This window comes from Primulina tabacum, chromosome 10 (genome assembly GCF_025594145.1).
Source record: "Primulina tabacum isolate GXHZ01 chromosome 10, ASM2559414v2, whole genome shotgun sequence".
Lineage (NCBI taxonomy): Eukaryota > Viridiplantae > Streptophyta > Magnoliopsida > Lamiales > Gesneriaceae > Primulina > Primulina tabacum.
The window spans coordinates 4,321,563-4,336,865 of NC_134559.1; the positions used below are offsets into that span (position 1 = coordinate 4,321,563).

The window sequence follows — 15,303 nt, forward strand, 5'->3', positions numbered from 1 at the left end:
ATTCATATTCGTCTGGCTCAAGATTTTTTCTTTACAAACTCAACAGTCCAAGGCATCCAACCTGTGTCACAAGAAGTGGCATTTACAGATACAAGCACTGCACAACACATTCACTGCATTACATTTCACTCAAAATAATCTGATAACTAATAAATCGAGCTGCGACTGAGGGAGTATACTTGCGATGCCAATTGCAACACAGTCTAGGCATATTGCAATGCTTCCTCTCGCTTCATGTCAAACACCTTTACAAGGACATCCTCCACGACCTGGCTAATAACATAAGAACCACTGAATAGATAATCGTTACAGGCAACATTACTAACACTGTAAGCTGTTATGTGAATGCTGGAGTGAGGCGGAGCATAAATTAGGCCTAGACGTAATATTAGATTTAAAAGGTGACTGAACATGGTTATAGATAATCTCCTATCCACCTCAATTGTCTAGTAGTTGTCTTCATCTGTCTAGTTTCCATTGATCTTGATAGAGGTTATCTATTATCTTAATACCGTGTGGTGCAAACAATAATAGCACAGATTAAGACATTGCTATAAGATGTTGGGACCTGAATATCTCAGCTAAAGATACATAGATCACAATTATAATCAAGTTCATGGGTGGATTCTCTGCTCGTGTCTGAAAGGGTCCGTGTAAGACAATAGAGGAGATACAAATGGTAAAAATCCTAAATGTACTTAAGATAATACTTCAATCATCTGAGCGCGACTGCACGTGTAGATTTATGATATACATCTGTTAGATCATTTTTAGCCCATTTAGAAACATGTGCATTCATCACCAGGAAGAAAATAAAACACCTTTTGGATAAGAGATCTGGACTGCTGAAGAAATATATAGCCGGTAAAAAATAGAGAATTCATGCAGATTACCTTATCAGGAGTGGATGCACCAGAAGTTATGCCAATTGTGATGGGACCCTCTGGTAGCCAGTTCTCCTTCTCGACCAACTCACCATGCTGTAATACATAATCACATCATGTTTGCAAGAGTTGGATTTCCTATTGCAAGATAGAACATATAGCAGGCACGTACCATCAACTTGTAACTTATTCTGTTTCCAGGGCCGATTCTTTTCTCACTGTCAATCCAGTATGATGGAATTCCACGATCCTCGGCAATTTCTTGCTAGTGATGTATTGCTCGAGTTCCATCCACCAACAACTAAAATGAGATCCACTTGTTGATCCACCAGCTTATGCATGGCATCTTGCCGCTCCTTAATATAACAAAGAAGGGCTTTAAACATGAGAAGGTTCATATCGAAAATGAGCACGAAAGACAATAGTTAAGTTTGTGGCTCTCGCATCCTACAAATATGTATCGAGTGATAACATACACAGAAAATTAATGGAATTAAAATGACTTGAGTTGCATAGCAAATAGTGTTGAAACTCATGAAGTGGTCATTTATATTTTCCACTCCATATTTGCGCATCATGGTTCTCTCAAGCAATTTCCTTGCAGAACAAACAATAAGCATAAGTATTAGAAGTTGCATACGCAAGCATGTTGAGAAAATACGATTCTTTAATATCTAACCAATCTCCTCTGTCTCTCCTTTTAACATTGTTGTTTGATTTGCAATACCAAGTTTCAAAAGAACCTTGTCGGGATCAAACCCTTTTGACACAGCAGATTTAAATTTCTGCAATCAAACAAATTACATAAAATACAGAGTAAGATAAAATTTTCAAGAGTAAGATACTCATCCTACCTCAAGAAATGCCTCTCTGGTTGAGCTAGATCCATCAAGTTCACCACCAAGAATGTAATCACATACATATGTTGCCTGTGATTAAGTAAAACCATTACTAAAATTAGTCTAACATAATGATTACCACTGCGTATTTTTCACCAATGCTGAATAAACGAACATTATAGGTAAAAAATGAAGTTAGAAAGACCTCTTTCAAGTTCTTCACGATGAGATACTTCCCAGCAAAGGAGGCAGTTGCAATAGTCTCTTCATGAGCATATTTTCCATGTTCTAGCAAGAAGCACGTGCATCGCACGTGAATATTAATTATTTAATAAAAATTAAAATTTGATTTTTTTAAAAAATAATTTGAATAAATTTTTTTTAATTTATATTGTGTTGGTAGAATAAGATTCACAAAACACGTTTTTAGTGAAACACATTTTTTTTATTTTTAGTTTAGTATAAATAGTTCATTTTCTTCCTTTGGATACAATTTTGGAAGCTCATTTATCGCGGTAAACCGAACAATGAAACATCTCCATTTTCTGAGAAATGTTCTTATTAGTCTTAACATATTGGTTTAGTCTATTGTCATATTAGACGAATAAATTAATTAAGAACGTATCTACCTTACTTTCACAATTGTTTCTCAAATTAAAATTCAAGCAATTGATTTTATGTTATATAATAAATTATAATGAGTATAATATATAGAACGAATTTAACTGAAACAAATTTTAAAAAAATATATATCTAAGCACCACGTATAAGTTATAATAACCTAAAAATCAATCAAATTATGGATTTTATAAATACATATATAATAATTTATATAAGTGAAGCACACTAAGGACAAATAATTATCAATTTAAAATATTTGTGACTGACTCATCAAAATATTATCAAAACTAATGAAATAATAATATTGATAATAAAATATAACCCATAATATTCAATTTAAATATTATTTAACCTCATACAGAATTTTTTTACCTTTTGCTTTAGAATTATATATTATAGATAAATTAATTTTCATATACATTAGTTAATAAATAATTTTTTTAAAAGTATATAATTTATATTTTTCATTAAGCCATCAATTACAAATATATATATATATATATATATATATATATATATATATTATGTATTTGTATGTGTTTAGTGATTGTATATTATTGGGATCAGAAAAGAATTTAGTTGTGGTGAATAAACTCTTTTAAAAATATTTGCTTTTAAAATTTGTCTTCAATCGTTTTTAGGCGGTTGAAAGATTTTCTCAAACGGTTAGAATATGAACCACGTGAAAAGTGTGAAAGACGATTCAATATTTCTAATATTTTCAACCGGTTGACAATCTAAACAACAAGATATAGTTTGAAATGTAAAAACTTGTGAAAAGTAAAGACACGAGAATTTTATGGATGTTCAGAGAAAAATACTCATACCCCTTCTTCCTCTGTTGGAAGGATTCCACTAAAACACTTGTCTGATATATATATATTTTTAAAAAATTGCTACTAAAATATTTAAATTTCTTATTATAGCTAGCTCTCTTAATTTTTCTATCAGATTCATATTTTATGATATTATTAGTATATTAACAGTCATGATTATTGATATAAATTATACTAAATACTTTCAATTCTTATCTTAGTTAAAAAATTATAAATATATTATTATTAAATTTTATATTATTATATTATTATATACTTATCATGTTATTGTATTATTGCATATATAATTATTTTTTCTTATATCTTCTTGTGATACTATGATTTATTATTTAATCAGAAACTACATTAAAATATAATAACAAAATTGCATTAAAATCATAAAATAACATGTAGAAAGAAAATTAAAAGGATAAAATATTTAAAGTTAGTATAAAGATGAAATATTTGAGAAAATTAATATAAGAGTTACATTTTATTCTTGAAGTGATATAAATTATTACAATCAATGTATATTGTAGTGATAATTTATTAGCATTTGTTAGACTATTAATTATATATTATGTGGAATAATTAGGCTACTAATTAATTATATATTAGGCGGAATAAATAAAAAATTTTGATATTTCATTTTTACACTTGCAACAATTAGAAATTTACAAATATATCTTTATTGAATCTAGGATTTGTATTGATGAGGAGGTCATTTTTATTTTTTGACAATTGGAAAACATGGCTAATGATCTACACTTTTGTAGGTATATAGATAAAAAAATATTTTTTTTATCAAAGATATATTCATTTTTAATGCATAGATTTCCTATAAATTGTGTAGAAAATTTCCATGCAATTAATCTAACAACACACAATTTAAGGGGGTAGTAGAAAATTTACAATGAAAAACTTTGTTATTCTTTTTACACTTTTATAAGTATAATAGTTAAATATATATTCTTTTAATATTTTTAATAAAAATATATATTTTATTAAAAAAAGCTATTCTTTTAATATTTTTTGTAAGAATTATGTATGAAGAAAATATTATTTCTCTAATGTATTTTTTATTATCGAATATCTATTCAATTTTTATGTAATATTATTTTCAAAATTTCTCATTTTACAATTTTCTATTAAAGAATTTTTAAATTACAAAATTATGATAACTAATTTTGGAATAGAGACTAAGAAAAAATTTAGTCTGATTTTGGTTCTACTGTTCTTGAAAACCATTGTCAGGTTTAGCTTTAGACATTTAATTTAATGTCTAAATCTTAATTAATCTTAGTAGATATTTCGAATATCACCAAATTTGTGTGTGCTGAATTTATAAATTTGTCTATGTATAATCTTTTTTAAAAGTGCTACTAAAATCTTTACTTTCTTACTATAGTCAAACTCTCCAAATTTTTCTAAGAGCTTCATATTTTATGAGATTATTAACATATTGACATTCATAATTATTGATATAAATTCTTCTAATAAATTTATTAAACTATTTACTTTCAATTTTTTGTTTAAAAAACCATAAAATATGTTAGTATTAAACTTCACATTATCATATTATTTTATATTCATCATGTTATTCTACTATTGGACATATAGTTAAATTTTTTTATATATCTTGTTGTAATACTATAATTTATTTATTACTTAATTAGAAATTGCACTAAAAACATAATTACAAAATTATAATAAAATCATTAAAAAAATGTAGAGATAAAATTAAAAGAATAAAACATTTAAATGTAGTATAAAGATCAATTATTTATAAAGATCAATTATTTGATAAAATTAATGTAGGATTTACATTATATTATTGAAATGATATAAATTACTACCATCAATGTATGTTCTAATGACATTTTATTAGCATTTGCTATAATTTTACATATATATCCTTATATGATTTTTTGAATTCATATTAATAAGAAGACATTTGTGTCTTTTCACAATCGAAAAACAAATGAGTGATCCACACTTTTATAGGTATATAGATATACTTTTATAGGTATATAGATATACAGATATAGATTATTGGGGACACGAGAGTACTTCAGCCATGTTAGCACAGGTGCGTACGTAAATTGCAGCGTATGGTCCGGAATTTATCTCCCGCGGTCACACGTGTTATTCAAAATATGTGTGAATATCCACCAATGATGAAACACCACGTGTCATATTTCTGATTTTTTTGGTTTATGGGGAAATTTTTTATTTAGCGGCTGATGTTAAATGGGTGGGCTATTTTCGTAAAATTAGTTTTTTAGTTTAGTTTTCACAAAATATAAAAAGATTAAATAAATTTAATATTATTAAAATAATATTAAATTTTTAATGGAACTCAATTTTCAAATAATCATGTAATATATTATAATGATGATGATATGATTGTAGAGTAGTTAATGTGTTTTTCTATTTGATTTTGATGTAATTCACATGTAATGGCCGTAGTATTTGTACTTATTTAGTTGAGTAATATATTTTATTTATTGATAAAAAAATGTAATTAAAGAAGGCCAAATAATTATTGGCATAATTGTTCACTCTATAAAAGATTAAATGAACTGGCATCCATCCCTCGAGGCTTCTTCCTCTTGAACCTGCGGCAACAGCTATGACTGCATGGCTGCTTGCAGTTTCTGTATCCATAAACAGTGGTTCTTGCCCCCGGTGTATTTCTGAAACCACGTAGGCTATCTGCTGAGTCTGCTCCATGTGTTGGCTTTGCAAAGGTTTTCATATGTAAGAGACAAGTATCACATAGAAATACAGATCAATCTTGTACTTCCAAGAATTGATTATCTAACTTTCGTTCTTTGCCTGTTCAAACAAAGGGAGAGCATAAAATGACACGCATGTTGAAGTCAACTCAAGGCTGAGATTCATGTCATCTAATTTGGTTAGCAAATCAAATTGGTTGTGGATTATATAGATCCAGAGACCTGAGCTATACAAAGATCGGAAACAAAGTTTTCAGAAGGGAAGAATATGGAATTAATAATGTTGTCCATGCAATTCACCACTTTCCTCCTTACCTTTGCCGCTAGGCTCAGGCTTGGATGCGCATTATCGCAGAGGGTTGTTTAAATCATGGTCGAAAACTTGGATTTTGTATTGACAAATAAAATTACGGAAGTAAATACGCCAAAACTGGAAAATTATGTACGGGTTACACGATAGCCACTATCAAGATGACAGATAATAGAGAAGTGAAGTCCAACAGAACTAAATTTCAAGACATGTGCAGAACCACTATCAAGATGACAGATAATAGAGAAGTGAAGTCCAACAGAACTAAATTTCAAGACATTGATTCTGCACAAGGGCTCGAGCTGAGTTTACCTGTTTCAAAGAAATATCCCAATCTACATCAACGACAGTAGAATTCTATGCTAGCAGCATCAAAAGAGCATCTATCATCAAGAGTTGGAACTATTGGCAAATATAATGAATCATGTCACTTGCCACAGAACATTGAGTACACCGTATAAGGAGGCTTACTTCTATTGCAAAAATGGCTAATCAGGTAGAGATCACGACATGATAAAAATAAATTTGTAATTTAGTAAAGCAACATAGTGCCAAATGAGAAATGTATATATAAATGCTCATGAAAGTATGGCATGGGTACAAACCGGAACCACGACTACAAGCTCTGAGCTTCAAACAACACACAACTGTGAGACTTCATTTCATATGTTGATAAACCATCTTCAAGAGGAACACCATCCACAGAGAAAAAGCCTGGAAAAGGAAATGCTGTATCAACCAAACGAAACCAAGCCGTATTATCTGGAAGTGACGGGAGAGAAACTTCCTCAGACTGATTAGCACTGTTGAAGGCAACAAACAAGTCACCACATGGTTTTGGAAAAGCCGAAGTCGATTGGCTTAACTTTTTGTCAACCTTCAAAGTCACAGCTACAAATTTGGATAATGGATCATCCCATGTTGGTGGAGAAAGATCGGTTCCATGCCACTCAATTTTATCTTGTTTCAAGAAGCTCTTCCTCTGAAGAAGATCACTTCGTCTCATTTTCAATGAGCACAAAAATGAAATAAATTGCGTGATCTGAATACTGAAGCCAGATCTCAAGGAGTTCCAATCCAAAGGTTTCCGGTCAGCATATGCCAGGGAACCTGCACAAGATTGACCACATTCGTCTCCCATGTTGAGAACTGGCACACCGAAAGAAATAATTAATATAAAAAGGAAATTACGGATCTGTTTAAGTCGCCTCTCTAGCACAGAATTCTTATTTGTGGGTCCTTCTTCCCCGCAATTCCAACTCAACTGAGACGCTACTTCTTCACTACTAAAGCTAACTAAATCTGTTAGAGTGAGTCCAACATTTCTAGTAATAAAATTGAAAGAGAATGCTGGGCCCCGACCACCCAGAAAGATATCTCCACTTCCACAAAATCGTGTTGCTAAACTGCTTATAGAACCTTGACCCCTCACAAAGTTTTTTGCATCAACACAAAATTTTCCGTTCATTTCTGCCCACCGTTTCCAGTGAGGGAATACTGATTCTTTTGTCTCCATGTCATGTGGATCCCAAGAATCTGCTATTATTTTGATCTTCGAAAGTAATGGATCAAAAGCAATAGCTTCAACCAAAGGAGGGCGTGAAAGGAACTCACCGTGTTTTCCCCTCAGGAGTGAAGTTGCATCGATGAAACAGAACCCATCGATGTGATACTCAATCACCCAATGCCGAAGACTCTCTAAGATCATTTGTTGGACAACAGGGTAGTTACAATTCAGCATATTTTTAGATTTCAAGTCCTCTTTGGCGTGATAATATGAATCATCAATTCCTCTCAGTGTTACGTCCTCACCAGTATGGGTGAAAACAACTTCAAGCAAAACCTCAATTCCACTGGCATGCAGCTTCTTAACCATCTCTTTCATGGAATTTGCAATAAACTTCGGGTCGCCAGAAGGTCCATATGAACTTCCATGAGAAAAGAAATGCCAAGAAAAATAGGGTCCTTTGTGCTCATCAAAGGGGAAGATTGGCTCTAATAAGACGGCATTGACACCAAGATCTTTGAAATGGTGCAGTTTCTCATAAATACCATAAAAAGTTCCAGCAGTATTGGCAGGTAACTTACTTGACTTATCCTTTGTAAAACGGGTGACATTTAATCGATAAACAATAAGTTTCTCCAAAGGTAAGCTCGGATGGAACTCACCACTCCAATCAAATGCAGGTTCCTCACACAATTTTCCAAGCCATTTTCGAGTTAAACCCAACCCAAAGTCCTTTATAACCTTAGCATATGGATCCAAAAGAACATGTTGCCCTCTGTTGGCATTACCACTGCTGCAGCGATAACCATAGCTCTTAAAGGGCAGAGAATCATCTATCAGGGCATGCCAAATATAACCAGAACGATTGACATATGGATCCAGATCAATCTCTAAAGCAGGCTTGTCAGCTGTAGAGTCCGAATATAGACATAGGACGACACTTTCAGCATTACTCGAGAAAAAGGCAAAGTTCATGGATCTATTATCCAAGAAAGAAAGGCCCAAGGGAAAAGGGCGTCCACAGCCAAAACCTACTGGCACAACAAAATTAGCTTTCCTGTGGCTTTTAATTGTTGGTGTTTTAAAACCAGAAGACTTCAATAGAATTGAAACATAGAAAGGGGCTAAACTTGCATCAAAATCCAACTCAACAGCTAATCGACCTACAGAATCTTTGATGAATGGGGTTTCAACAATATTATCTTTCCTATCAGCACTTGATTGTTGAAAGTTCAGCGGCATAAAGATTGATGAGTCAGATCTGAACAGGCCCCAGCTCATAATAAGCTCTCCATCTCCCTCTCCATGCAAGGTGGAGACTTCAACACGTACTTCATATTTGTTATTTTTCTTTCTAACGAGTACCTTCAACTGACCACCAATCTCTGTCCTAAATCTATAAGATGCTACTTTTTCCGTGGTTTGAACAACTGAAACGTCCGAAGCGGCTAATGCCTTCATCACATGATGCTCCAGAGAAATCCTCCCACCAGATTTCATGAGTCGACCTTTGACTATTTTCTGTTTTAGATCAAATTTTACTAAATCCCTTGTAACCCTTTTCACGTATATCCCAAAATTGGCAGCAAACAGATCAGGCGATTCAAAAGCTCGACAGCTTGAGCAAGCATACTGTACAGGAAGCATGGTCATTCAAACACATAAATGATAAAATAGTGAAATTGGAATGCAGCCAAATAATTCACTTGGTTGTCAATCTTTTCCTGCAAAAATGATCGATCAGGGTGGTCATATATCAAACTATCCCAACAACTATGCGCTACATACACAAGATGATGATTATCAAACGCTGTAAAATTCAGTCTTTTGGTATCCCAGAGTAGTTTGGCAAGCATAATATCACAACATTTTTGTTTGTTTCTTCTGAGAGCAATTTGCTTATGAATTTTCAAAAGCTATTGTCGACAAGGTTCAAAAATGCTAACGGATTGTTAGTTCATGGACCCTTTAATTCCTAAAGAGGACATCATCTCGAGAAATCGATTACTTAACCACCTCTTCAGTTCAGAAAATAAAAATCGGGACGTCGGTGGGTGACTCATAATCGCGTGATAATTTTAAGTAGCATAAATACCTTCTAAAATGGAGTCGCAATCGCCAATAGCAGAGCAGAGGATGAATTGAAGAAGCGACAGTGGCGAATGGAGATGTGGACTGATGGGAGTACGGAGAGGATGAATTGAAGAAGCAAAAGTTTTTCAAGAAATTGTACGCCCATCCCTCCGACCCTTTTCGATATAGTCAGAGCAAAAATGGCTATTCTTTTAAGTTTAAAGATAAATAATTATGTTATTTAATAAATATTTTAACAATATTAAATTATATATTCTGAATTAACGTCGGAATAATAAAATATAAAGAATTGTTAAATAATTAATATATTAAAGTAATTATTGTGGTGGTGGGAAAGATTACGGTTAGCGTCTTTGGGTCTTACATACCAGAAAAATTCACACTTGAGATAATGTCATTTGGATAAGTGCTTAGAATATGTATTAAAGCTCTTTTTATTCTTTTATTACAAAGAAATAAAATTTGAGTGAGATTTTTCAGGTTTTACGTGGGTTCGAACTCATGTGGAGGTGAGGGATTTTTTCTCTGGGTTTTAAACGAGAGTCGACTCAGTATGATAAACGTTGAACTAGAGAGATGTGAGCATATATCAATCCAAAATAATCTAGGATGATAATTTGAATCGATAAAAGGACAATTTTTAAGACACTTGTGCTTACACTGTCAAAAGTATAAAGAAAATGTGCCCCTAATGTTACAACTTTGATTCACAGAAGACCACTTTTGCATCTGAGTAGACGGACCTCGCATCATCTGCACACAAGGGAAATCGTCATGCCATTATCTTGAGCCAGACTGTCTGTTGTCAATTATAGTTTATATACTCAACTTATATGTTTACAAATATGGAGACCATAAGTAATCAGAAGAACAAGAACATTTCCATCATATATTTTCAATGATTTCTTGCTGTCTGAATTTTAAATTTCAACAGAACTTCAGAAAGAATTGATCTCGTTATTACTGTTCGAGATCTTTAAAAATTTTACTTTACTAGATTCGAGCCTATGCATTTCTCTATTCATTAAATACCTTGAATGTGAATGAATGGCAAGAGCTTCTATAATGGATACTAACCACTTCTAGGAGGAATTTCAGTAGAGACGATTTAAAGATGCAGATTGCGTTTCTTCTTCTAAAACAAAGTTATTTCACTTTTCAAATATCCTCATCCTCACAAAATTAAGTCTCACCAAAAGACTTAAGAAAAGACTTTGAATCACTAACATAGGAAAGAGACAAATTCGACATATTAATCAGCACAAACTAGGAACAAAGATACCTGCAACTTTCATCAAATCATATTCTGCAGGGACATTGCTCTCACTTTCAACGGCTCCTCGTGCAGCTGCAATCCCAACTGCCACACTCTGCATTATATCTAAACCAGAACAGATCGATGCTATCGTGCCACCAACGAAGCAGTCACCACCACCAGTAAGCCTAACTACCGAGGCAGAAAGAGCAGGAAAATGTATAGCAATATAGTAACTTCCACTAGGCCTAGAAGTGTTCAAAGTCCTGCTTGGTGGGCAACTTAAATTAACAGTTTCATACAATTCTCTACAGAAAGAAAAAGACTTCCTTTTGATAAAATCATGTTTCTCTACTCCATGCATTGCTTTAAAGCATAGGAACACTCCATTAGATCCAAGAGTGACAATCACCACTTGAATACCTTTCTCTAGCAAAACCCATATCGGAGGTTTTAGCATTTGAAACAATGATTCTGTGGAGTAACTGCTACTCAAAATATCTCTTTCAATCGGTGAGAATTTATTTCCACTAGAAAGAGCATTTGCCATAGCTACAAGCTCATCTTCATTGGGTGAGGTAAAAGTTATCTGTCCAAAAACTTACAATTAGCAGGAAGTCATACTGAAATATATACGTTGAAATTTAGAAGGGTGACACAGGGAAAGCAATGAACTGGCAATTAAGTTCATCCTTAATGCTCACAACAATGGGAAACTAAAACTATAAAGATGAGAGTGGTGCTAGAACAGAACCGCAATAGATGTTAAATTTGAAACTGCAATTAGATTTTTACCAATATAAGAGACCAATCCTCCATGACAAACAAGAATTTTAGCACTCACATGTTTCACAACGGGAGCAACTCTTTTGGACTTTGTGACTGATACCGGCTCAAACCAAACAGGAGTATTAAATTCTGCTGCCACTGAGGAAAATCATTCAACCAATAAGCGCTTCAAACAAGAACTTTAAAAGTAAATTCTGCAAAAAGAGAGTTGATTCATATGATGAGTTCAGTCTCTGGAGAATAATCTTAACAAGCTCTTGTTAATTCCTTAAGTAAAAACAAGAAAACAAATTCATAATCTCTAACTGTACCGAAACACACTTTGGCACAACCATTGGTTGTGCGACTAAATAAATGGGATGATATGGCAGGTGCTATATGAGAAAATAAAGAGCATCCATGCTTGAAGGTTTCCCACAGCGTCAATAACTAGCCTAGTTGTTATCTATATAAGGTATAACAAAACATGTTCATCAAAATTGTACTTTTGAACAGTCACCAATCAGAGCCTCTGATTCAAATTTAATATACTTTCCCCATCCAATCATCAACACAATAATTTTATAAACTTTTTATCAGGCTCACATGAAGTACATTTATGAAGCCAAGTTAGGGGCCAAATACAAGTGTTACTTGTCTATTTGTGATGAACATATTTTGGAAGTCAGAGAGGAAGAAATAACTACACACACATAACATATTTTGAAATCTGTTTTCACATCTGAAATCCAGACCCATCCTAACAATATCGTTAAAAAAAAACAAGCTACTCAGATTGCCACACGCAGCATACTCAGATATAAAATGACAAATTTGGACACGCATGTGCATCTCCAAATAATCTGTACCTGGGACGACTCATTTTACAATATTTTTTATCCTTCATCACAACTTTAAACTCTGATTTCACAAAGAAAGAAGGAATAGCAAACGGGTGATGTTTAACATACTTCGACAAGATACAACAAGAGCTGGAGGACCTAAGTTTGCGTCAACCATCAATACAGGAGCAACAGAGAATTTGAATTTGAATTTCCGAATCCACTCAGGAGTAACGAACCTTTCCTGGTCACATATTGCCAAATAAAATACCAGGAATCAGTACAATATCATAACAAGCAATACGAACCACAGAACTCTTTCAAAAGAAACTTACAATAGCTTCCACATTAGCAATACCAGCAGCTAATTCTCCTTCACCATCCAGTATGTTGCACACAACTGCAGTCTCGATATATTGGTTCTTCCTAATGCCTGATGAGGAAATAAATGACAAGATATATGTAAAGTTTACCAGAAGCATATGCAGTCCATGATAAAGGGAGATATCAATAGGAAAAAAGATTGTACGGCAGAAACAAATTTACAACTCAAAATATATGGGATCACTAGGAAGGTCTTGACATCTTTCTATTTTTTCTCATCACTGTAATGCCCTTCACTCTATGTTCCATCTTAGGATTCCTTGGCATTATTGATTAAAAGACGGTGATGCATGTGATGGGCCTCCCCAAAATTCCAAACACTAAGATGTAACACGTGAATGATTGGTGCTCAACAAGAAAGTCAAGGGAGTAAAATCCTTACCTTCTATGGATAATCCAGCAGATCGCCAGCTTTCCAACATCAAGTTGCCTGGTTAAAATATGGATCACATGCCATGTGTGTATTGAGAAGAAATGAGCCCATAAACTATCACGACACCAGAAACAATAACGACGTTGATGGATAAGACTTGTATGATGCATGCCACCAGAAAGGATAGAGGAAACAGGTTCTTCATGAAAGATTTTGTGACGGTACCATCATTTTTCCAAGATTGGATAAGGGTATTAGGAATTTCAATAGGACATCAGTAGCATCCAAAGCATAGAATCCAGTGTTGAGATCTATCTGTTTCTCCCATACCATTGGCTTAAAACTCACAAGATTTAAAATCATCGCACCATGACCCGTAAATCATTTCATATTACAGTTGTTATTTTAAGTATAGAGGGTAGACCTGCCAAGTCAAATCCTGTGGCACTTATCAAGTAAGATTTTGCTCCCAGTTTTAGCATGCATTCAGCAACATTTCTTGCCACACCGCCTAATGCATAGTGAACCTGAATAGGTAAATTCCAAATCATACACAAATATAACAAGGAAACAACACATAACTGTAAAGAACAAGTCGAGAGCAAAATAAAATAAATGATTCTCACGGACTTTTAAAAGTTCCAATGAACTGATGAGATGCAATAGTAAAGCATTTTATGCTTTCATATGTATACACCTCCATAGAATGATATTCTCAGTCTTGATTTTATTCTGACAGATTAAGTTTTTGAGCAATCTCCATGATAAAAAATAAATAAATAAATGACCAATGTTCTTTAAATGTTTTTTTTCCTGTAGGAATGATAAGTTAACTTCTGAAGACAACACAACTGCCCACAAAACCTTGAACCAAACAAACAGTTGATCACACCCAACAAGAAATATGCCTAGCATTTTATACACCAACTTCCTTAGTACTTAGTCCTTACTGCGGAAACAGTACATTTTCACAGAAGAATTTCACTACAAAAACTATATTGCAGATAACATCAAAAGCTGCAACATGGATATCAGTCGACAGAGTATCGGTATACATACGACACCTTTCCGGGAGTGGTGGTCCTGGGATTTGCAGGCACAGAAGGGGTGGCATTTATGTCCAAAACCATTCCTCCTATCACAACTGGCTCTGCTTCATCGCCTAAAACTTGCCTCTTTTTATCCAATTCCTGGAATAAACTCGCGCAAACACAGCTACTGTAATCGATTGCAAGCTTGTAAAATCATAGCATCGAAAACAAGAATTACTTATTCATATATTTAAAAAAAAAAACCCACGATGGAAACTCTACAAAAATTACCATGTGACCGAATGCTGTGATTGGATTCCCGTGAAAAAAATACTCTGAAATTTGATCAGCTCTCCATCTTGGGTGTCTGCTCTGTTCATGCGTCGGGTAAACAGAACCGATGGATAATCTTACAGTTGGGCTTTTCTCCAGGAAATTTGGGCAAAGAAGTTTCTAAAGTTCTTTATTAATGGGCTAAGATTTGAAGGTTGGCCCATGAAAATTTAATAAAAATAAAATTATGTCAAAAATTTTTAATTCGTAAGGGCCGAGATTGAGATTTGAAACCCTGCCATTGCCTTTAATTTTTCAGGGCCGGGGTTACAAATCTCGGCCCTTTAGATTTATTATAAATTTTTATTTCATTTTTATATTTTGATGGATGTTATTATTTTTAATGAAAAATAATAATGATAAATCATAAGAAATAAATTAATAATAATACTGATAATTATAATGTTAAAAAATTTAAAATTAATAACAATAATAAAAATCTTAATCAAATTGGTGATGAACAAAATTTCAGAGTCAAAATTTATTTAATTCAAAAATTAAAAATAAAA

At 33.2% G+C, this 15,303-nt stretch overlaps 4 protein-coding genes across 12 annotated transcripts; all 4 read right to left on the reverse strand.

Moving 5' to 3' along the window:
* Positions 1-11: 11 nt before the first annotated feature.
* On the reverse strand, positions 12-5,892 carry LOC142506035 (4-hydroxy-3-methylbut-2-enyl diphosphate reductase, chloroplastic-like). Its single transcript, XM_075619170.1, has 8 exons — positions 5,778-5,892; positions 1,929-2,011; positions 1,739-1,813; positions 1,564-1,669; positions 1,388-1,481; positions 1,057-1,240; positions 894-980; positions 12-269 (listed from the first exon to the last, which is right to left on the reverse strand). Exons 1-5 carry the CDS (start codon positions 5,890-5,892, stop codon positions 1,459-1,461), a joined length of 402 nt encoding a protein of 133 aa, XP_075475285.1. The 3' UTR covers positions 12-269; positions 894-980; positions 1,057-1,240; positions 1,388-1,458.
* LOC142506034 (4-hydroxy-3-methylbut-2-enyl diphosphate reductase, chloroplastic-like) lies at positions 204-1,282 on the reverse strand. The gene is made up of 5 exons (XM_075619169.1): positions 1,214-1,282; positions 1,057-1,149; positions 894-980; positions 513-568; positions 204-291 (listed from the first exon to the last, which is right to left on the reverse strand). The coding sequence occupies exons 1-5, from the start codon at positions 1,280-1,282 to the stop codon at positions 204-206; spliced, it is 393 nt and encodes a 130-aa protein (XP_075475284.1).
* Positions 5,692-9,983, reverse strand: LOC142505197 (isoamylase 2, chloroplastic). Of its 5 annotated transcripts, XR_012804389.1 has the most exons (4): positions 9,810-9,983; positions 6,813-9,438; positions 6,213-6,519; positions 5,693-5,997 (listed from the first exon to the last, which is right to left on the reverse strand). XR_012804389.1 is itself a non-coding variant. In XM_075618067.1 (3 exons), exon 2 carries the CDS (start codon positions 9,365-9,367, stop codon positions 6,824-6,826), a length of 2,544 nt encoding a protein of 847 aa, XP_075474182.1. In that variant the 5' UTR covers positions 9,368-9,438; positions 9,810-9,983; the 3' UTR covers positions 5,692-6,519; positions 6,813-6,823. The 5 variants fall into 5 exon arrangements, 4 of the variants coding, with proteins under 4 accessions (XP_075474182.1, XP_075474183.1, XP_075474185.1 ...); XM_075618067.1 differs by having other exon boundaries at positions 5,692-6,519; XM_075618068.1 differs by having other exon boundaries at positions 5,692-6,492; positions 6,809-9,438.
* Positions 9,984-10,385: 402 nt separating this feature from the next.
* Positions 10,386-14,904, reverse strand: LOC142505747 (pseudouridine kinase). 5 transcript variants are annotated; one of them, XM_075618850.1, is made up of 9 exons: positions 14,753-14,904; positions 14,490-14,620; positions 13,855-13,941; positions 13,440-13,487; positions 13,009-13,106; positions 12,803-12,917; positions 11,908-11,990; positions 11,091-11,652; positions 10,386-10,561 (listed from the first exon to the last, which is right to left on the reverse strand). In XM_075618850.1, exons 2-9 carry the CDS (start codon positions 14,542-14,544, stop codon positions 10,503-10,505), a joined length of 1,107 nt encoding a protein of 368 aa, XP_075474965.1. In that variant the 5' UTR covers positions 14,545-14,620; positions 14,753-14,904; the 3' UTR covers positions 10,386-10,502. The 5 variants fall into 5 exon arrangements, with proteins under 5 accessions (XP_075474965.1, XP_075474964.1, XP_075474963.1 ...); XM_075618849.1 differs by having other exon boundaries at positions 13,855-13,957; positions 14,495-14,620; positions 14,753-14,898; XM_075618848.1 differs by having other exon boundaries at positions 13,855-13,957; positions 14,495-14,648; positions 14,753-14,877.
* Between the last annotated feature and the right edge of the window lie 399 nt (positions 14,905-15,303).